Source organism: Martes martes (assembly GCF_963455335.1).
Source record: "Martes martes genome assembly, chromosome: 4".
Classification (NCBI taxonomy): domain Eukaryota; kingdom Metazoa; phylum Chordata; class Mammalia; order Carnivora; family Mustelidae; genus Martes; species Martes martes.
Window position 1 is genome coordinate 157,909,652 of NC_137891.1, and position 23,201 is coordinate 157,932,852.

Below are 23,201 nucleotides of genomic sequence, written 5' to 3' on the forward strand. Positions count from 1 at the left end.
CTGTCTGGCCTCCTCTGGGGCTTTGCTGACCACTGTCCTGCGTGGCCTGGAGCCCACTGGCTCAGGCAGATCATACTGTCCAGAAGGAGCTCCGAGCCCCTCACTGCTCCCCCCACCTCCTGGAGGAAAGGCCAAGAATTAAAGCCTGCTTCCCCTCCCCCTCCCTCGAGAGGGAAAATGTCAGATTCTCTGTCTCAGTGGCGGCAGCGGGCGGGTTGGAGGGGGAGTGATTCAGCCGCTGCCTCAAGAGTGCAGAGTGAGAAGAGCTTTTCCTGCCATTACCGGGCGAGGGAGAGGCTGGCGCACTAATGGCTTCAATTACCACTCAGACAGGAACACTGGGCGGCAGGCCCCGCGCGTCACAGCCCGGACGGGCTCACCCCCGGCCCACTGGTGCTGGGCACCACCGAGGCAGCCCGCAGAGCACCGTGGGGCCACACTGGGCCACACATGGACACGTGGGGAGTGCCAGTCGTGTCAGTGGAGCCCCGGGGGGCAAAGGCTGGGATGAGGGACCAGGGAGTGGAAGGCCTCAAGCAGCAGGGGGTGTTCCTGTGAGGCTCACCGGAGCCGTGTATCAGGAGGCTAGGCCGGGTGGGGAACCACACAGGACAGGGGGCACAGGACCAGAACCGTCAGCCTGGGCTCCCTTTTCAGGGCATGCTGACTCCTCAGGCCCCGAGCCAGGTTGCCGCAGACAGCCCTCAGCCACTCCCCTGATCAGCCCAGTGCATAGTAAGCATGTATGCACGTGCGTGTGCTTTTGGGCGTACGTGCAGTGTGTGACACCCCTAAGGGACTCACTCCTATTCCCAGCCCTCAAACCGGCCTCCTCCTCTCCCCAGGCCTCTTTAGAACCTGTAGAGGCCTCCCAGGAGTGGCCCTGGCTCTCCTCTGGCTCCAGCCCACAGCCCCAGTCAGACCATCCTTCAATCCTGTTCCACACACACCTTTCCCAGGGGCCTGGGAGGAGCGGGGGGATGGTCGCAGTCTGGCCTGCTTCCTCCGGGCCCCACCTCCTGGCACCTTTGAGGCCTCCCACTCCACTGCTTGCTGCCAAGCCAGGAGCCTGGTCAAGGTTACACAGACCAACCTGGTAAGTCAGCGTTTCGTCTTCCGGGTGCTGTGTTTCAGGAGGAGGAGGAGGAGGAGGGGGAGAAGGAAGAGGAGGAGGAGGGGATGGGGGCTCGCTGAGGCCCACAGTCCCACCCCCACAGGGACGGGGCACTAGCAGGGCAGGGACCTGCCCCACACTGACCCCAACCTCATCAGACATCCCCCACAGCCCAGACATCCCCCAGGCCCCTGCTAGAGGACCCTTCATTCAAGAATGCCCCCCAGGATGGAAGGGTCCCCCCCTAGTCTGAATCCTCACCTCAGGGCCTGAAAGACCATCCACATCCTCCTGGATCCTTTAAAAGATAAGGCCGCCAAGGGCAGTGTTGGGGGGCAAAGAGAAGTGCCCACAAAGGAACTGGGGTGTAGGGACTCCGGGGGGCGGGGGTGCTTTTCTTTCAACACTAGCACGGAGGTCCTCTTTCCTCAGAGAGTCTGACCAGATGCCCTCTGGGGCAGGAGTCACCTCCCAAATACCAGGGTAGGACAGATGGCTCCATGCTGGGGCAGATGCCAACGGCTGGGGGGCGGGGTGTGGAGGTGGGGGCAGGGCTGAACTACTCTGTCCCCTGGTTGTGGCTACAGAAACTGAGGTCCTGGCCCAGGGCCTGTCCTCTGGGTCCCTGCTCCACAGGTCAGTGCTCCCCGTGGGAATGGACAGAGGGGCTGCACCATCTAGATGATGCCATGGAAGCCAGGTACCGGCAGCTCCCAGCCCAGCAGCCAGCCACTACTGTTCCCGTCGGAATTCCGAGAACCACTTGATGTCATATTCTATCCTCCAAACCGGCTCAGGCAATAGGCATCACCTCCCCATTTACAGATGGAGCAAATGAGGCTCGGCAGCACCACTACCTGTCCAGGTCACTGGGTAAGAGAGGAAGGGGTCAGGAGCCCTGCTCTTAACCACTGTCCCTCTAAACTGGACCCCGGCCACATAAGCACAGGAGACACACAGGCACCAGGGAGCTACTGAGCAGATGCCCGTGAACACATAAAGCCATAGCATAAAAATGGCCAATGTGAAAAGATGTTCAACTGCTCTTGTAATCAAAGAAATGCAAATTAAATTGAGATGCCATTTTTTGCCTATTAACTTGGCAAAGATTTTTTTTTTTAATGATAATTCCCACTGCTGGTGAGGATGTGCAGAAAAGAGGCCCTCTCGTGCCCTGCTTGGTGGGAGTGTAAACTGACACAATCTTCTGGAAATACTGAAAGGCTTAAAAATTCATGTGTCCTTTGATCCAGCAATTCCACTTCCATGAATCTAGAGTAAGGAAATAATCAGGAAGGTGATCACATCTTATCTGCAAGGAAGGGCATAGCACTTTATTTATAAGAGCAAGAAAATGGGAACAACATATGTGTCTGACAATAAAGGAATGGCTAAATAAATGAAGGCACCTTGCGTGATACCTACAGCCATTAAAAATAATGATAATGAATACTTAATGGTGAGGAAAAGTTCCTGATATGTTATCTTGAAAAGCAGTCTACAAATGAGGGGCGCCCAGCTGGCTCGGTCGGTGGAGCATGCGTGCAACTCTTGAACTCAGGGTTGTGAGTTCGAGCCCCCTACTGGGTATAGAGATTACTTAAAAACAAAATCTTAGGGGAAAAAAAAAAGCAGTCTACAGATCATTGGGCAGAACGTGATCCCATTTTTCTTATACAACGGACCCCTGAACAACACGGGTTTGAACTGCACAGGTTCATTTATATGTGGACTTTTCCTGATAAATACAGTACAGTACTATACAAATGTATGACCGCTCGTGATTTTTTCTTTTCCTTTTTTTTTTTAGTAATCTCCACACACCACGTGGAGCTTGAACTCACAACCCCAAGGTCAAGAGTCACATATTCTCCTGACTGAGCCAGCCAGGTGTCCCTCCTGTGATTTTCTTTCTTTCTTTTTTTTTTCCATGATTTTCTTTCTTTCTTTTTTTTTTTTTTTTAAAGATTTTATTTATTTATTTGACAGAGAAAGAGATCACAAGTAGGCAGAGAGGCAGGCAGAGAGAGAGAGGGGGAAGCAGGCTCCCCGCCGAGCAGAAAGCCCAATGTGGGGCTCGATCCCAGGACCCCGGGATCATGACCCGAGCCAAAGGCAGAGGCTTAACCCACTGAGCCACCCTGGTGCCCCTTTCCATGATTTTCTTAGTAAGATCTTCTTTTCTCTAGCTTACTTTATCGTAAGAATACAGCATATAATACATACACAAGAGATGTCTTAATCGAAGATTTTATATTATTTGAGCGGGGGGAGAGGGAGCATGAGCAACGGCAGAGGCAAAGGGAGAAGCAGACTCCCCGCTGAGTAGGGAGGCCAACATGGGGCTTCTCCTCAGGAACCTGAGATCATGACCTGAGCCAAAGGCAGATGCTTAAATGACCGAGCCATCCAGGCAATCCTAACTGACTTCATGTTATTGGTAAGGCTTCCAGTAGATAGCAGGCTATTGGTAGTTAAGTTTTGGGAGAGTCAAAAGTCATATGCAGATTTTCCAGAGCTTGGCAGTGAGGGGTGTGTGTGTGGGGGGGTGCTCAGCACACCTAACCCCTATGCTGTTCAAGGGTCAACTACATACACAATGCCTGCCCAGAAAATGGACCCTAAGGAAATAACCAAGTGTCACTGGTAGAGGCAGGATAACAGGTGATTTTTACTTTTTCCTATGTGCTATTTTATACTTCTCAAATCTTCAACAATGAACAGGTATTGTTACTGCATTTTTTTTTTTAAGGCAACAATCAAGGCTGTTTTGAAAATACACACAGACATACTCAGGCTGATGACTCCATTGTGGCTGGGGGCTGAGTGTGTCACTCCCCATCCCACGGTTTCCTGCGCCCCCAGGAAAGTGTTCATTTCTCAGCCCTGGCCTGTGTGATCAGCCCCCCAGCCTCTCCAGATCACCCCGCCTTCTCTCTGTGCCTTCAAACTCCACCCACTCCCCCCAAGCCAAACTGAACAACTGAGTTCCCTGAAAGCTCCCTTCTCTCTGGCTTCTGGGCCTTGGCACGTGCTGCTTAGGCCCCAACCCCGACCCCCATTTACCCTCCGGACTCAGCTCAGACAATAGTTTCCTCTCCTCTGTGCTCCCCTAGCTGCCCCCATAAAACTTACTGGAGACTGTCTCAAGGGCAGGGCCCAGGTCAGATGACCCTCTGGACTTCACAGCAGCATTAGGGAGTATTTGTGAATGAAGGCAGGAGCCGGGAGGTGAGAAGACACTAAAATCCACAGAGTCCTAGTCCCCAGCCTGGGGCCCTTGTTCCTAAGGGCTACAGGGAACACACCTTTCTGAAGCCCCCTGCCAGGCTCCACAGAAAAATCACATCCACGGCCACGAGCCACGTAACTCAAATGATGGACAACGGCAGCCCCACACGTCAAGTCAGACCTCAGACCCTACCGGAGCAATAGCACGGCTCCGTAGGAGGATACAGAGACACCAGGCACACGCTAGACAATCCTGCCGCAGCCGATGACCATCCCCATCCACATCTGACCTTTGCCAACGCCAAGATGGCCAGCTCTCCTTTCTGCCAAACACACGCCAGCTCACAGCAGGGACAGGGCTGGCTGACCGGCTCTTCCCACACGCCACTCTACCCACTCACGCCACGTGGCTCCCCAGCACGTACCTTCGAGAACTGAGAGTTTGGCACTAGTGTTGATCTCTCCCAGACTGTTGGTGGCTGTGCACTCGTAGATGGCTTCGTCCCGTTGGACCCGCAATGGCTGGATCCGCAGCACAGACCCTGCCCCATCATCAAACTCGATGACCTGCCAGAGGACAGACACAGGGTCACAGACTGCTCTGGCTCAGACATCCTCCCACCTCCAAAAGGCCCCCAAGCAGAGAGATGAAGGAGAGGGAATGTAGGGCCAGGCCCTGGAAGAGGACAGGCAGACCATGAGCCCCGCCTGCCCCTTCCCACCCAAGGCCATACCTCAAAGCGCTGGGAGCTGACTTTCTTCCCCTTCTTCATCCATGTGATGCGTGGCTTGGGCTCCCCTGAGGCTTGGCACACGAAGGAGGCCACTCCTCCTGACAGCCCAGTCTGGTCCTCAGGAACCTTAACGAAGACAGGTTTGCCTGGAGAAACGGAGACACCAAGTCACCACGGTACAGTCCTACAGAGATGGCCAACACTCCACAGTCATGGGGGGAGGTGGTGGCAAGAAGATCTACAATGAAAATATTAAGGGCAGCTAGGTGGCTCAGTCAGACAAGCGTCTGACTCTTGGTTTCAGCTCAGGTCATGATCTCAGGGTTGTGAGATCGAGCCCCTCATTGGGCTCTACACTCAGCGAGGAGTCTGAGATATTCTCTCTCTCTCTCTTCCCCGCCCCCTCCCCGCTCTCTCTCTAAAATAAATAAGTAAATCTTTAAAAAAGAAGAGAGAGAAAGAAAATACTCATAGCGACACCTGACCCTTATAAAGTGTTTACTACGTGCCAGGCACTATTCAAAGAGCTGTAGCATATGAAGTGGGGACTATAATTACGTCTGCTTATAAAGAAGAAAATCCAGGCAGAGAGAGGTTCAGGGATTTATCCAACATGACACAGCTGGTTTGTGGCAGAGCTGAGATTTGAACCCAGGAGTTCTGAGTCTAGAGTCCAGGCTTTAATGGCTACACTCTGTCTCCCATCCCCCCATCAATTCCAAGCTCCAGGACAAAGGCATGTAGAGAGCTGCCTGTAAGAGCCCCAGCGTCTCTCTCAGACTTGTCCCTCCCCCACTGCTCTCCTTCTGGGCGATGGTACCTCCATCTACCCCACAGCTCAAGCCAGAAACCGTGACTCCTCCTCTCTCTTGGCCCCCACATACCAGCAGTCCCGAAAGGCCTAGACATTCCACCTCTTAAGTGTCTCTGGACGTCTTCCCAGGTGAATGCTTTCCTGTAAATCTGCACCCACACCCGCCCCCACTGGCTTGGCTATTGCCTTCTGATACAGCTGGCCTGTACATCTCCCCCAAGGTGGCCACCAGGAGGCGGGGGAGGGGGAGGAGGAAGGGCCCGAGACACTGTACAGCCCTGCCCACATCACCTCTGTATGCCCACCAGGTCTGAATGGGCACACCTGTCCCTGTGAGCCCCACTCCCAGGGTCACAAGACCAGAGAAACCTGCTTTCATTAAGACATAGCAATGCCTCGTTAATCCTGACAGAGGATCCATTTCCTATTAATCAGGCCAATGAACAGCTCGAGGAAGGCTAATACCGTGAGAAATGACCTTTCAGACCACCTGCTCAGTGCCGATGAGCCCCGGCCCGACCTGACCCCATCCCTGGCACAGAAATGGGTATGTGTGCCATGATGACACTCTCTCCCTAAGCACCCACTCTGCACCAAGAACTTCATCTCATTTAGTCCTTCGCTATTGTTATTCCCAGTTTACAGGCTCAGAGAGGTCAAGTCACTGGCCCAAAGTCACCTAGTCAGTGAGGGGCATATCTGAGACTTGACTTTAAGCCTGTATGACTCCAAGACACCTGGGGCAGAAGAGAGGGGCCTTGTGGCAGGGTGTGTGGCATGCTGTGGGTAGCTGGACCAAAGAAGGTGAAGGAGTGAGTGGGAAGTGAGGAAGGGGAGGGAAGACATTGGCTACAACAGGAAGGTACAGAAAAGATGGTGCCTAGAGGGGATGAGGGGCCAAGGGAGGTTTACATCTTGGTTTCTTCTTTGGTTTCCTAAGACATGAGGGACAATCTTTATGTGCTGATGGGAAGGAGGCAGCAGAGAGGGAGAGGGTGCCGACCCAGGGTCCAGCAGAAAGAGCCAGGCTCAGTCCCCAAGGAGCGGAGGGGTCGGGGGACCACCGGGTCAACAGTTACAGCTGCAGATACAGAGAGCAGGAAGGGAGCCACCTTACTGAGCACCCCGGGGCCCAGGGAGGATTTTATGTAATTTTTAAGCAAGTCACTCGTCATCTCTGAGCCTCCATTTTCTCATCTGCAAAATGGTGCTAGTGACCCAAGGGTCTGTGCAGACTCTCATTCATATCATTAGTCTTGAAACAACGTGGGTTGTCTTAGCATCTTTGACTGAGAGATGGAGAGCCAGCGGCTCAGAAGGCTAAGTAACGGACAAGTCACCGTGACGTGGGGTGGTGCTAGGGTTTGACTGGTGTTCCAAATCCTAAGCTCATCTTCTAGCACTAACACCCAAGGCTCCATGGAGGACGGAAACTTGGCCCCACCTGACTGCCCTTGGAACAGAGGGCAGGAGGCAGGAGGCAGCTCAGCCTGAAAAGCCAGGGGCAGCCTTGGTGGGAGCCAGAGTGGCCTGGGGATAACAGAGGTTCTAGAAACTTCAGTTTGCTTCACATTTCCTCTGCACTCTGAAGGAGGCTCCAGACTCTTCCATTCTATGGTGTTCTGCAGAATCTGCCCCTGTTTACTGGTCCTTTCAGATGGGTCCTCTCGCATAGGACTCTGCCCACTCAGGCTCCATGGGCATGCACCTTCCCCACACCCTGTGCAACCCTCCCCCACACTTTAGGACCTGCACAGCAGCAGCTTTGTGGATCTCATCCTACAATGCCATCACCTTAGTCCAGATACCACCTTCCCTTGACTGGACACTCCATCAGCCCAACAAGCTGTGTCCCTGTCTCTAATCTTGCCTCTTCCAGTCTAATCTCCATTCAGCAGCCAGAGTGAACTGCCTCACTCCTGATTTAAAAAACCCTGGGAGGGTTTGAATCAGGCCCTGAGAGGGCCTCCCTGGCCTATCAAAACAAAATTTCAAGTCTTTTCATGGTGGACAGAGCCCTGCCAGGTCTGACCCCAGCCACCGTCCATCATGTCCTCCCCCCAGCCCTGGTTTCCCATTCCCTGGATAAACAATGTTCCCTGGGGCCTCAGGGCCTTTGCATAAGCTGTTCCTGCTGTCACAAACCTCTTAGACATCCTCTTTGCCTTCCCGTTCCCAGCTTAAGCATCATTTCCTCAGAAAACCTTCCTTGGTCTCCCTGTCATTGTCTCCTGCTCCATTAGCTCAGTTCCTGGTTTGAAGCTCTCTGGTCACTCCCTCTGCCTCTGTCATAGCACTGCTCCAGCTTATTACATAGTATGTGGGTGAAGTTATTACTTTTCCCATGTTTGGAGCTAGTATGTGGCTCACAGCTGCTTCCCCACCTAGAACAATACCCCAGGGCAGAACGGACACCGTGCCTGCTTTGCTTCCTGCCCTGTCCCAGGTGCCCAACCCAGCTCCTCGCACACAGGGGTGTGGAACAAATGAAGGAGTGACCCGACAAGGGAATGCTCGAGGAGGATGGAGACTGCAGTCCCTTCCACACCAGGGGGATGCCCATTCCACCAGGGAAAGCAGCGCAGGGTAGAAACCAAACCGTCTTTGGCTCTTGCCTGGACGTGCAGAAACCAGAGGCTGGAACCTGCTGAACCGGAATGGCCAGGAGAGCCCGCCTGGGGGCGGGGCCTTCCCGCCAAACAAAGAGCCAGAAGCTGGGGAGGAGAGCCAGGTCCGGGTCACAAGAGAGGAGAGAGCTGGGAGAAGGGAAAAGGCCTGAGCACTGTATGGAGGCTGGACGGGGCCCAAGGCCTGGGGCCACCAAGGAGGCAGAACCCCCTTGGAGGCTGGAGAGGAGCCAGCGCCCCGCCCAGCCCACCCACCGGCCAGACTGGCAGCGCCTCCCAAGCCTGGTGCCCAGGGGGCAGACCCTTCCCCTCCCTCCAGTCTCAGCTTCCCAAACCCACCCCCACTTCCACCCAGGGTCTCCTCACCCACCCTGCAGCCAAAGCCCAGCTTGTCCTTGTCCCAAAGCCCTGCTGAGCCCTTGCCCTTTTGGTTCCACAGGCCAACTTCTGGGGAGCACACATCTGACCAGGTCTCTCCCCAGCTACAATCTCTGTGCTGACTGCAGTCTCCCTGCTGCTGCCCCCTACACGGGTTCCTGCTAACCTCTCCAGGCTCACCTTTCTTGACTCTTTCCAAACAGAACACCTACCATGGGCCGAGTACTGTGCCTGGCACACAGCTCAGCCCTGGGGGACTTGCCCCGACAGGCCAGGCCAATGGGCATCTCCTTGCCTTCGTGTGCCCTGTCCCTCTCCTGCACCCCACCCCCTGTGGGAGCCTGCCCTGTGTCCAGCAGCACTTGGGGTTCCCATTCCAGCACTGATCACAGCTACACTGACTGATGACTGCCACCAGCATGCCATCAACGTCAGGCCACCTGACCTTTCGGCTTCCTGCTGACTCCCAGCTGGTGTTCAGAGAGGGTCTGAAGAACTTGTGACTTTCTGTACCCCTCCTGACCCCTTCCTCACTGCATGGAGTTTGGGGGGCCACACAGCTCTTTGGGCAGCAGCTCCCAGAGTATGCCCGGGGACACTCTCTGTGCAAGCAGGCCACTGAGCCCATGCACAGTGGGAATGAGTGGCCTCATAAAGGAAACCAGCAGGCTAGCTTGGGGAGAGGGTGGCCATGCCTCTGGGTGAGGGGTGCTCAGCCAGCCAAAGTGGGCCCCCTTGGAGGCTCCTCCACCGGGAGACGGACTGCTATCTCGTGCCTTCCCTGTGGAGTACATACACACACATGCACATGGGTGTACACGGAAGCAGAGAGCAGACACACAGCCACAAGGGAGTGAGGGACAGCGAGGCAGGGGAGGGAGCTCCTGGAGGTGGAGTTCCCAGGCCCTGAACGGTCTAATGAGCTGGAGACTCATTAACTCTGGCTCCTATGACTGCTCCTGGCGCTCTCCAGAGGGGACCCTGCTCAGAGACAGCCTTGGGTTCCCAGGGGACACACAGGGAGCCCCAGGTCATGGCCTTGGATCGAGGGACCACACACCAGGTACCAGGTGCCTTGAACATGGGACCTCAGTTAACCTTTCCAGGTAGGAATGATTACTCTCATTGTGCAACAGGGAAACAGGCCTAGAGAGAGCAAGCAATCTGCCGGAAGTGCCACAGAGGGCAGAGTCTAGGCAGGCCAGCAGGCCCTACCCAGCTGGTGGCCCTGCCTACCACAAGGCTGGCACGGCAGGGGTAGAACAGGACACACACCCCCTCAGCTACACGGGCCCTTGCCCCCCATCCTACTCCCACCCCATCCATGGTGGGGTATCCTGCTCTGTGCTCTTAGGATTCCAAGTCCCTGGGCTGTATATAACCAGGGACCCCTGTGCTGCATCCCTGCCTCTGTCCCACACTGTCTGGGGACAAAAGGTTTTCACCCTGTGGCTCTCTCCTGAGCTCCATGGAGAAGCCCAGGGCCATTCCTGTCCCCAACACCGACATCTCACCCCATTATGCATCACCCCCCATTAGCAAAACGTCCAGTCACCCTTTAGGGTTCCCTTCTTCCAGGAAGCCTCCTAGTGCCCCCACCAAGGGCTCAGGTCACGACCTCTGTGCGGTGCTGCCCCCAACAGAGCACAGGCCAGAGTACCTCGCATTGCGGGGTCCAAAGGCAGGCCCATGCGGCCACCTGGCAGCTGACTCGCACATTAGGGCAGTAGAGAAACCTCTTCCTGCTCAGGACTGCCTCTAGCCCCACAAGCCGCTTCCCTGAGAAACCACAAAGCCCTGCGCTCGGGGAACTGCCCAAGCTCTGCTTGCCTCGGTCTCCAACAGCGCTGACTCGGCAGCAACGCTGGGGCCTCTGGGCTAACTCCTGGCAGCTGCTTCTCCACCCCCCTTCCCTCTGCTCCCTTCAGAGGCCAGGGCTCCCATTCATTTGTCTCGTTAAGAGGCCTATAGAAACACATTTGTCCGCTCCTCGCTTCACTGCTCCGGTCGTCAATTCTCTGGGGGCGCCTGCCCTACCTTTTGCGGCAGCTCCGTCCACGTTTGCCCAGTCACCCCCACCTAGAAGGCTCCCAAGCCCCTAAGCCTGGCCACGGTGGGAAGGATACAGCTCCAAAAGTGTACATGGCATAGGGAGGTCTGTAAGACAGGGGCCAGGTCCCCACAGCTCCCAGCCCAGGCCACCCTCCCATGGCTCTCTGCCTGGGAACAGAGCCCCACTCACCCTACTTCAGCATCTCTAGCTGGTTCCTACCTTCCAGACCTTGGGCTTTGGGTTCTAGGTCTCAGGGGACCAGCATGGAGGTTCTGGGACTCTGCTCCAAATACTGTTCCACACTGCCCCCCAAGTGGCCCATGACCCAGACTGCTGGAGGAAGTGTACAGGAACTGGTCAGGGAAGAGTATTCCAAGCAGAGGCATCAGGAGGAACAGGGGTCTGGGGAGTGCATGGGCAACAGAGAAGTCAGCACAGTGGGGCGTGGGGTGGGGCGCAGGGTGAAGGATGAGGCTGGCAGAGGCTGGAAAATGGAGGGCCTTGATAAGCACTGGGACCCCTAAGCTTGATCCTGGAGGCAACAGGGGAGGAGAGTGAGGGATTTTAAACTGAGGGCGACATAGGCTTTCGTTTTCAACCAGACTCTTACTCTGGAAAGAAGAATGGCTTATGGGGGAACTGAGGCAGGGAAGCCATGGGGAGGCAACTTCGTGTAAAAACCCAAACAAGAGTCGAGGGTGGCTTGGGTGAAGGCAGTGGAGGGGAAGGGGGATGCATTCCAAAGATGTTTAGAAGTGAGAAACAAGCTGGTGATGGATTGGACATAGGGGATGAGACAGGGAGGAGGCCCCGGGGTTCTGACTCGGTGGGGGGGGGGGGCGTGGGTGGTGATGCCTTCGCCAGGAGAGTGAACACAGAAAGAGGAACAGGTCTGGGGGGATGAGGGGACGCGTCAGGGCACGTTCGGTCTGCAGCAAGAAGGGAAAGCAGTTAAGTCTCCCAGGATGTGCTGTCTGCAAGGCCAGCTGGGTGCTCCTCCCTTGGCCCTCGACCTCCTGTCCAAAGGCCACGAGACTGTCCAGGGTGAGGTCGGGGAGCAAGGACAATACTTCAGTGTCCAAGGGCGACTGACCACACCTGAGTGTTGACAAGCCTTTGCCTCCCTGCCAACATCAGAGCCACACCTAGTGACTTCCACCCCAACCTGCCCATGTGGGTGCAAACTTTCCCCAGCAGCCCCAGCCAGGCCTGGAGATCACCCTCACCCCGACCTGGGCCTGCGCCTCAGAACTCCCACTGCCCTTCACCACCCCCTTCCCCAACCCCCAGGGGTAACAGGCTCCCCTTCCCGGGCCCTACTAGCCCCACCAGGGCCCAGCCTCAGAGGACAAAGGGCGGGGTGCCCTGGTCCCACCCCTCTCCAGGATCTGGTCCTGAATAATTAATGAGCCGTTAGAAGAAAAGACCTCCTGGGTGGGGCAAGGAGAGAGATCTGTGCCCAGATACTTGGGAGTGGGGGGGTGAGAGAAGCCCTATGGCCCGCTGACCCCCAGGTTGGCCCTTGGCCACCTCTGGGCTCCGGACAGGCTGGGAACAGCCCCTTCCCCCAGGGACCTTGGCTCCGACCTCACCCCTCCCAGTCCGTGTGCAGATTGGCTAAATCTGCCCTGTGCTCCGCCTCCCACCAGTAACCAAGCAGTGGTAACCATGGTGACGGGGCGGGCTGCGGCCAGTCTCATAGTGCCAGGCAGGGGGAAGGGCAGCAGGAAAGGGATGAAAGTTCGGAGTTGGATTTGGGCAGGGGACAATCTCACTTCCACACACACACACACAGCCCAGCTTCCTGCTGACCAGGTGCAACCTTCCCCCCATTCCCTAGGCCGAGAGACTGGGGGAAGGGGGCTCCTGCCCCTTGGCCTGGAAGGTGGTGGGGAAGGGGAAGGAGGGGTTCAGTGTCCCCACATCTGAACCCCAAGGGTTTGGCCCAGGGAAAGGGCTACGGGGGCTCTGGCTTCTGATCACTCCCTGGACCTGTGGACTCCGCTGGTGTCCCATTCACACACCTGTACACATTGCTTGTGTGCCACCCCTCCCATTCCCACTCAACTCTGACACAGCTCACATTGCGTCTTCTGGACAGATCTGCAGTGGCAGACACAGTACACGCCTAAGCACGTCACCCGATGACCACATGAATCCTGGACATGTCTCACCCCCGTTCCATAAAACGGGGTCACACTTAGCCATGCCCCACCCTAGAGTGCCTTAAGGGACATGCAGGCATTCCATAGGCCGTTCCTAGGAAGCACTGTGCTGGAGTACTTCTTGGGGGAGGTTCTCTAACAGTAGGGGGTCTAGGGGGTGTCTAAGAATCCTGCTTCCTGTAGTAGCTGCCCTAGCTGCCCGTATCCCCCACCCTAGGATCCTGCTAGGAGGAATGTGCAGCTTGATGGGTCAGACTTACTGTCACCATGGGCACCTGCCACCAAACCAAGCATCACAAGCGCAGGCACAAGGGGCACCATCGTCTTCCCTGGAGCTGGCTCAGGGGCCATCCAGGGCCCCAGCACCAGGGCTGGCCACAGCCCAGGACAATCAACCTGTGATGGAGAGAAGGGCACAGCCAGTTAGCCGGTATCCAGCGAGGTCCCTATCACCCACCTGTGCCACCTCCTAGCCCCCACTCACCACCCAGACCCCGCTCATCCTCACTGACCATCCAGAGCCCGGTTCCACAGACACAGCCCCCTCCTCGACCGTGGACTGTGAGATGACCACCCAGACCCACAGAGCCCTGTGACCACCCAGGCTCCTCATGGATCCCCCCACCTCAGTGACCCCAAGGACAACCCAACAGTCACACCATAGGGAGACAGCACAAGAGGCCTTTAGGTCATTCTCTAAACCTGAGTAGGAGGGCAGGGGGCCACTGAGACCAGAGATGGACAGGGCTGTTCTGTCCCAGACTGTGAGTTTCCAACCTGCCTCCATTAGGAGACCCGAATGGGGAAAAAGGGTCGGAAGACACAGAAACATACAGACCAAACAAAATAAGACAGAGACAGGGAGCAGTGAGAAGGCAGCAGACCCATACAGCCAGGGGGACCCATTGTCTCTTCTCGCCCCCGCAGGGAGGGAGGAGGCAGTGGGCCAGACCCCGCACGCTGAGGACAGGCCCCAGAGCACAGACTTGTTAGCAGCAGACAGAATCCAGGTATCAGAGGCTTGAAGCCAAAGCCACAGCCCGTCCAGGCTCGCCAGGACATGCTCTTGACAAGTCGTAGCTGCCCTGCCTGGCCACCCTCGTCCTACCCAATTCCCATGGCATCTTCCCACTCCAAGAGGAAACCCCAGGGAGGCCCTGGTGTGGCCAGGGATGCGGTGCTGGACCCTCAGATTCCACCCGCACCTCCTCTGCCCCTGCCCTAGTGGCCCAGGCCTCCCAGCTTCTGGAAGCTGCTTGCTCAGAACCACCTGCCAGCCTGAGCCAGGCACCTGTGCACGGGGAAGGCTGTGTTTGGGATCGGTGGAACGCCTCCCAGGCCTTTGCTCCTAGGGCTCCTCCGGCAGGTGTGCCCTCCCCAGTCTGCCAGGCACCTGTGTGAAGCCTCAGCACGGCCACAGCACACCGACTACACCGCTGTCACTCCACAGCCCTGATGATGCCCCCCGCAGGGGGCTTCAGGGAATCCACAACAGCTCCCACCAGCTCTGCTCACGCTTCACTCTGAGCAGGCGGCTGGCACACGAGAAGCCCCTTGATAATGCTCTGGAAGCAGAGCAGGATGCAGAGGGGCCGGAGTGATGACGAACACCCCCGGGCACCCCGCAGTGGTCCCAGGGACTCCGGGGGGAGAGTCTAGGTTAGACTCAGGTCCCAGCTGGCCCACAGTGGTAGGAGGATTCGCAAGGAAGTGCCGGGGCCGGGCTCGAAGACGGCTTCGCAAGGAAGTGCCGGGGCCGGGCTCGAAGACGGCTCTGCTCCTGCCTGGAACTCGAACTCTTGGCTCAACAGGGACAGTCAGAGGTCAGAAGACTGGAGGGCGGTAGGTATGCAGAGGTGCTAAGACAAAACAGGCAGGGCTGGGAAGTGGGGCGGGGGCTGAGCACAGAGGGCAAAGTGCGGGAGATGTCCTTTGTCCCAAGAGCTGGCTACAAGCCTTAGACAGCAACTAAGAAGCAAAAGCAAGAGAGCCAAAGGGGCACAGTGGGCATCCGGCCCCATTTACACCATGCCTGGGGTTCCCCTCAGGGATCACAAAGTTCTGGTGGCTGAGACCAGGAGAAAGGGGGTCCCCACCATGATGCCTGGTACAGCCAGTCTGGGACGGAGGTCCCACTGAGCTTGGATGCCACGGCACTGAGGTGAAGCCATGGCACCAACCACAGAATTCAAGTTCTAAGGCAGACATCCAGCAGCGAACTAGCCAGGCTGTGGCCCCCTGACACAGTCATCCTGTTGCCCCTGGAACAGACACCGTGGGTTTACAGCTCAGGGGTGGGTTGTTGCACCAAAGACGGGGCAGAGGGGGCTAGTCCCAGTATCACGGTGTGCAATGATAGCATACTCACAGAGAGGCTTGGAGCCCCCTCCCCAGGGCAGACCCCATGGGGGTGGAAGCCACAGGAACTCTCAGAATGGGGGCAGATCTCCCTGGTATGAACTAAAGGTGACAAAGGTAAAAGAAGGGAGATCATGGAGGCACAAGCGCACAGCCCGGCAAGCAGGGCATGGAACGCCCCAGCACGCGTCTCATGGCGGCGTATCCCTGTCTGGCTATGGGAATCAGATCCCTAACTCTTGGGTGGGCACATCGTGGAGGTGTGGCCATCCAATCCAGACATCACAGGAGAGTGGACAGAAGGTGCAGACATCCTGGGGGTGGAGCTATCTGACAGACATTACAGGGGTGTAACTTGCCAGTACATTATTATGGGGCATACCCCAACCCTGACACAGACATCGTGGGGTGGGAGTCCCCAGGACAGCAGTCGAGGGGGCCTAACTCCAGAACAGAGGTCCTGTGGTGCAGTCTAGGATCTGATTCTGGCCATGGGTGTCAGGAGAATTGGGGCCCCTGATAAGCCCCTCCCCACTGTGAGAAAGACAAGTGACACTGACTTGGGGACTCCAAGGGCCCCCTGTGTATCTAAGTTGGAGATATTGGCACACTATCCAGATACACAAAACAGGACAGACAAAGGTAAAGAAGTTGAAAACAAAGACATTCCCTCTCCAAAGAGCTTCTCCCAGAGGTCCGTGGACACAGGGACACAGCTACCCAGAGACTGGAACCACCGGGAACACACCGGCAAAGACACATTCTCAGGGGACTGCTCCAGCAATCATACCACCGTCTAAGCCAGGGGTTCTCTGGTCACCAGTTCCTAGCGAGAGTGAGCTGCTACCCGCCTCCGACTCTGGAAACACAGCCTACCCCCAGCCCCGGGGCCCCCTCCTCCGAGTCCTGGATGTCCGGGCCTCACCTTAGTCTAGACCTTGGCCCTGTCCCCACCCCAGAGTGCTCCAGGTCACCTGTGGGGAGAAGGTGGGAGAGGAGCAGGGAGGTGAGGCTGATGCTAACCCTGCTGGGGTTGCCGAGCACCCTCTGAATCCAGTGCGACAGTGTTAAGAGCCAAGTGTCCACTCCCCCCAGCATGGCTGGGTGAGTCTGTGTTTCTAACAACTGAGACGAGAACAAGGCCTGAGCTCTTGACATTAACGAAGGCTTGTCTCTGAAATGCATTGTGGCCCATTGGTCCTACCAACTGACATACTGGGGCAGGAAAACAACTCCATACCATATGACATTATAGGAACATAGCTGGGTGTGATTTTTCTACATTCAGGATGGTTTGGATACATCCTTCCTTTGCTACGTCAGTGTAAGGCTGGCAAACGCCCTTTCTTGGGAAGAACTGTCCTTTATTCTCAAATTGTGTTTTGGTGTTAAAATGTCCTTTCTGGTGTGCAATAAGGGTGGTAGCAGATAGCAGTATTTTCTATAACATCCTTACCTGGCCAAATAAAAAATTGCCATTCCCGTGTCTGAGCCCCAAGTACTTCTGGAAAGTGTACTGGTTTGCAAAATCAAAGAGCCTGCAAATCACTGCTCTGAGGAAAAAGGAAGAGGCAGGCACCACACCAAGCCACAAGACTCAAATAAGAATGTCCTGGAAATGTATGTAACACAGAGGCCATGTCACCTCCAGGCAGCCCAACCTAAGCACCCCTGTCAGCCTCAATGGGTCCCCCCAGCCCTGAGAGACCATGTTACGCCAGAGACGGCGGTGGTGGGGGTATCCCTGGCTGGAGAACAGCTGGGATCATTCTGAGTCCTCTTCATGAATATGCAAACACAGATTGATTTGTTTCCCTTGGGCACGTGTTATTATTCACAAATATTAATTAGTCTCCAAATACCACCTGTTCCTACGGCACCCCACCCCCAGAGCAGGACCCTGGCTCCCTGGAGGCTGGGGCCCCAAAATGGACATCAACAGGAGGAGGGGTCTCCAGGGCCCCCAAGAGGAGAGACCAATGCTTGGGTAAGAGAAGCCTGAGGGCAGGGAGGGCAGGGAGAGCTGAGAGCCGCTCACGTTCAAAGCCGCGGGCAGCTAACCGAGCCCTTTTGTCATGTACTGGACAGTTCACCGCGTGGCACTGCAGCAGCGGCCGCGGAGGCGGAAACAGGCCTTGTTACACTTGGGAAGGAAAACCAACATGTTTCCAACTCTCACCAAACCGACCGCGGGATTATGACGGGAATAAATCAGCCTCAGCCTCGACCCCAGCCCTGGGGAAGGCGGCAGGCAGCAGTAGGCAGCTTCCCTCAGCCAGCCAGGTGGCCAGAGTCTGTAAGCATAGCTTGTAACAGCCGGCCCACCCTCCCACAGTGGGGCCCCCTACCCTCTTACAGCCCTGGGCTTCTTGGGCTCCCCGGGGAATGGAGGGGGAACTTAGGAAGCACATCCCAGAGTCTCTCCAGGCGGCATGAAGTCCAGCAGAGGCACCGGCCTACAGCTATAGCCCCACCAAGCCACGAGCCATCCGGGGCCCGCCCTCCGGGGCCCTCCCTCCAGCAGCAGAACCTCCATGGGGTGAACGCTCCCCAACACCTCCAGGCCTCAGCACTTGCTGATCCCCCTACCGGGAATGGGCTCCCAGGTAGGTCAGACCCAACATCTGAGGATGGACAGGTGAAGAGACACATGCCTCCCCAGCTGGCCTTTCCCACCTGTGACACAGCCTTCCTGCTGCACCCTCCACCTTATCCCAATGCCCACTTCGTCATGCATAGGACCTGGCCCCTAGCAGATCCCCAATACATGCTCATTCCCTTTCTCTGCTTAGGCTGGACCTATCTCTCATGACCCCTCTCATCAGCCGACCGTGCAGAACTATTCAGTGGGCCCTGCTGGGCCCTGAGCCAAGGGGCAGGGAGATGAACAAGACAGCCATGGGCTGGGCCTTCCAGGAGCTTAGGGAAAATGGCCCAACCAGAACTCATCCTCCCCAGAACCATCCCCACCTCCTGGTCCCCATCTTAGTGACAAGCGCTACCACAGACCTGGTCCCCCAAGCCAGCCAGTCCTCCTCAAATTCTCCTTTTTCCTCTCCCCACACAACCAACTGGGCAGTAAGTCAGAATTTGCATTGCCTGGGGCACCTGGGTGGCTCAGTTGGTTAGGTGCCTGCCTTCAGTTCAGGTCATGATCCCAGGGTCCCGGGATCGCGCCCCGCATCGGGCTCCCTAGTCAGCAGGAAGCCTGCTTCTCCCTCTCCTACTTCCCCTGCTCCCTCTCTCGCTGTGTCTCTTTCTGTCAAATACATAAGTAAAATCTTTAAAGCAAAAAAAAAAAAAAAAAAAAAAAAAGAATCTGCACTGCTCTGCTCCAACCACCACATGCCAGTGAGACCCCAGGAGTGTGGACCTCTTCAGGGGGCTTCCTGCCTCAGCTTGCTCCCATCTACCCTGCCCACAAACAATGCCACCCGCCCCCACCCCAGCTTACAAAAACATGAAGGCAATCGTGGCCCTCTGGCGCATTCTATTGCTTGATTCCTTAGCAGACGCACGGACAGCATTTCAGGACTGAATGGGTGGGCAAGTGGAGAGATGGACGCACGGCTGATGCTTCTCCGCTCACGGACCTTCAATGTCTCCGCACCACCCACAGGGAAAAGTCTAGAGTCTTTATTTAGCTGGACACCCAAGGCTCACCACGCTCTATCTCCAACCCCAACCCACCTGCGCTGTGCTTCCTGCAGAAAGGCAGTGAGAGAAGTGAAAGAGACAGGGAAGGAAGTGCCCAGATCTCGGGAGTGCCTTGCTCTCTCTACCACAGCCTCCAGGTGATGGGAACCAACAGAGAAGCAGATAGATACCAATGTAAGTCCCAGAACGTCACCCAGAAGCCTATTTCACACCTACAGCAGCTGACGAGCTGGATATCACTCCCCACCCACCTCCATCAAGCATTCTGGCCAGAAACCCAGGCATCACCCTTCACACCTCCCCTCCCTGCTCATGTGCCACATTCAGCCCTTCGCCGTGTCCCATCTCCTCCATGTCCCTAAATGGCACTCACGTCCCTTCTCTCCACCTCCACCTCCCTGGTCCTTCAGCATCCCTCAGCCGTGTGCACCCCGGACCGTGTCATGTGCCCAGTGGCAACTCTTCCACGGCTCCCTGCCAGCTTGCATCACAGTCCCAGCCACTCAGCCTGGCCACAGGACCCCTCTGCGTCCCCGGCTCCTGCCACCTTTTGCGGCACACTCACCAGGTCTCTGCTTGCTCACGTCAGTCACTCTTGGACAACCAGCACTGAGGGGAGGGCACCAGGGTCTCCGCTCCTTCCTGGAGAGAGAGGAAAGCATGAGAAAACATCAAGAATTTCATCACAGCAGAGTAGATAGTGACACAGAAAGACATTCAAAATCTGCTGTTTATGGGAAAAAAAAATAGGTTTTGAAACTATTCATGCAGGACATTCCCCATTCAGTAAAAATGCCCATCGTCTCTACTCGCTCACTCACTCTTTTCAGGACTCCTGAGCATCTACTATGTGCTGGGCTTTCTTCCAGGTACCCAAGTACGCTGCGAGCAACACGCAGACTAAGCCCCTGCCCACCCTGCAGCTAGCCCCCCAGTGACCCACCCCCCCAGTTAGACCCCTTCGGGATCCCTCCAGCGGAGCAGAGGCCCCTCCCACCTTTGTGCCCCACCCCCAGCTCTGGCCTGCCAACCAACCACAAGAACCTCCTCTTCTGATCCTCAAATGTGCCCCATTTTGTGCAGTCTCCGGCCCTGTCAGTGTCCGAAACACGCTGCCTACACGCCTCTGCCAAGCACCCTTTGGATTTCGGAGCCAATGGCACTTTATCAGGGAGACCTTCTGTGGTGTCCCAGACTACACGCTTGGACTTTGCCTAGGAGTAGTGGCCACAAATGTCACCAATTTTTTTTTTAACTTATAAAAAAGATTTTAAGGGCACCCAGGTAGCTCAGTGAGTTGGGCCTCTGCCTTTGGCTCAGGTCATGATCTCAGGGTCCTGGGACTCACTCCCGCATCGGGCTCTCTGCTCAGCAGGAAGCCTGCTTCTCCCTCCTCTGCCTGCCTCTCTGCCTACTTGTGATCTCTCTCTCTCTGTAAAATAAATAAAATCTTAAAAAAAAAAAGAGATTTTATTTATTTGAGAGAAAGAGAAACAGAGAGCACACAAGCTGGGGCAGCAGCAGAGGGAGAGGGAGAAGCAGGCACCCAGCCAAGCAGGGAGCCTGACTTGGGTTTCGATCCCAGGACCTCAGGATCATGACCAGTTAGGCAGATGCTTAACTGACTGAGCCGCCCAGGTGCCCCGCGAATTGTCTTTTTAATACAATTGCTGAGTGGTGGCCGAGTCACGACCATAAGCCGAGTGTGTGCCCGGCTCAGTTCCGTGTCCCTGGCCCCCAGCAGAGAGCAGGCACATAGTAGGTGCTCCCCCAGGATATGCCGAATGAGTGGATGAACACATGAATGAGCGCACAGAGAATACCCCAGCTCAGAAGAACTACACCAGCATACGTGCAGCCCTCAAAGAAGCTTCAGCAGCAATATTTATTTTTGACTTTCTGCTTCTCTATAATTTTAAAAATGAAGGTGTGCCCCTTGATGCCTCCTCCGTTGGCACACACACAGTCACACAGCCCGGCTCTTCCCTCCAGAAGAGTGGGCACCAGCCCAGGTCAGGGTGGGGGGTCGGACATGCCCACACAGTCTTGTTACCACCTTGCCACCACTCAGTGACTTGGCGCCATGGGGCCCACTTGGAACACAGCAATTGCACCATGCCTCCTCCCAAAACAGACACTCAGGGATGGGGGTCAGAGGGTGCCCTCACCAGCACCCAGCCAGCCTTCCGCACCTGGGAACTGTCCTCCCTTGAGACTGACCACCTTTGCCACTACAGAGGATGTCCTCACGGATGGAAGGGCCATCATAAAGGACCACGACGGGCCTTACCAACCCACCACCGTCCTGGACTGACCCTGCAGCTCACCCTCTCTTGGGCCGCCGCTGGCCCCCGCCCCTGCCCAAACCAATAGCCCTGGCCCTCAGAAGGGCTGTGCACTTCCCTCCCCGGGTCCACTGAGTTTCTACAGCATTCCCTGTGGCCGCTGCTCCCAGCACATAGGCTGCTGGGCAGGTCTGGCCAGACAAACCAGCTTCCACGTCCTAGACTCAAAGGCTGGTTTGTCTGGGGACACCCACCGGGCCCTCATGCTGCCAGATGTGGGCTGTTGGCTCCTCCATTGCTCAGGGACCCAGGGCAGAGGGACAGAGTCTGAGGCAGGGAATGGGGAGGGTCCCCTAAGCCAGTTGGCACTAGGGGCATGGACCTAAACTGACCAGGAGTCACACCTGGGAGAGGTGTATGTTCAAAATGGCCCAGAGGTGGGTGGGTCAGAGAACAGATAAAACTTTGCATTGGGAAAGACCTTAAAGTACACAGAACAGCACAAGGGCAGGATCCTGGAACGGCCAGAACAGTACCTAGTACCACACTAGTCCAGGATCAAACGGGCCCCAAAACAGCCTGGATAGGCAATCAGAATCCCCTTCACATTCACCTGCAGCAGCTCCCAGAACCACGCTACACTTATCCTGGTACAAACCCGGAACAATCAAGACCACCAGATACACCCAGAAAGCCAACTGGAGAGCTACTCGGAAAGGGCCTGACTGGTACTGAACCCAAGTCTGGAATCCCTGGTTAGCCCCCAGAAAGGCCTCGGAAGTGCAGAGGTGGGCAGCAACGATCAGGATCAGGTAAGAGGCCTTGGCACCCACCCACAGCTGGCCCCCAGAAGGGCTCTCGGGCATGTGCCACACCTGGAGGCCTGCCTGGCAGCAGGACCAGAAACGCCGTGGCCCCTCCAAAGCAGTGCCCAGGCAGGTCCTGCGGCTACGCCGGGGACGGTCCCCAGAAGCAGCAGCCAAAACACTGCTGAGCAGCAAAAACCACTGTTCTCAGATCTGGAGGTGAGGGACACGTAGAGACCTGTGCATCCGGACCTCAGACGCAGACCCTCATCAGACACCCAACGCCGGGGCGGGGAGGGGGGAAGAGGGGATGGAACACACTGAGGCCTCCAGTCTCACTCCAGCCCACCAGAAAGACAAACACACTCGAGCAGTATACACGCTCCCATAGATGACAACGAGGGCAGGCGGCGGGGGGCCAGACGCCCTCCTGGTTGAGCTCCCCCAACTTGCGAACCTTGCTTCAGGACGGCAACTACTTTAGGAGAGCGGGTGCCCTCACCTTAACATGGTATTGATTTAAAGGCACCCCCTCGCCAGCCCTCACCCTGTGAGTCTGAGGAGCGTGGGTCTGCACCACCCCCACTGATGGTTACCAGAAGGACTGCCTACTAGTACCATTGAGTTATCGTGCTCGCCAGAGGGCGGGCCCTGTTCTAAGCACCTCCTGCATAGCCAACCTTAATCCTCACCACAACCCCACTGGGCTCGGAACTGTCTTATACCCCACCTGACAAAGGAGAAAACGGACTCAGAGACTTAAGCAACTTGCTCGGGGTCAAACTGCTAGTCAGCGGAGGGGTGCCTCAGCGGTCTGGAACCAGAGCCTGCACTAGCCACTGACGAGCACAGCCCAGCACTCTCTGAGAGACCTCTCTGCCCTTCCTTTGCCCAGGTTTCTCTCCCAGGCTCTCTCCAGAGCCTCATACCCAGCCCCCTCCTGGATGTCTCCCCTGCCTGCAAAGGAACTCAAATGTCC

At 56.4% G+C, this 23,201-nt stretch overlaps 1 protein-coding gene across 2 annotated transcripts in view; it reads right to left on the bottom strand.

Annotated features, from left to right (window-relative positions):
• Positions 1-23,201, bottom strand: part of PTPRF (protein tyrosine phosphatase receptor type F) — an 85,366-nt gene that overhangs the window by 58,482 nt on the left and 3,683 nt on the right. For both annotated transcript variants that reach the window (XM_080800496.1, XM_080800495.1), the window contains exons 2-5: positions 19,697-19,773; positions 13,377-13,512; positions 5,080-5,225; positions 4,771-4,912 (exon numbers count right to left, since the gene is read on the bottom strand). In XM_080800496.1, coding sequence (XP_080656622.1) covers positions 4,771-4,912; positions 5,080-5,225; positions 13,377-13,467 — 379 coding nt within the window. In that variant the 5' untranslated portion in view covers positions 13,468-13,512; positions 19,697-19,773. The remainder of the gene's footprint in view (positions 1-4,770; positions 4,913-5,079; positions 5,226-13,376; positions 13,513-19,696; positions 19,774-23,201) is intronic.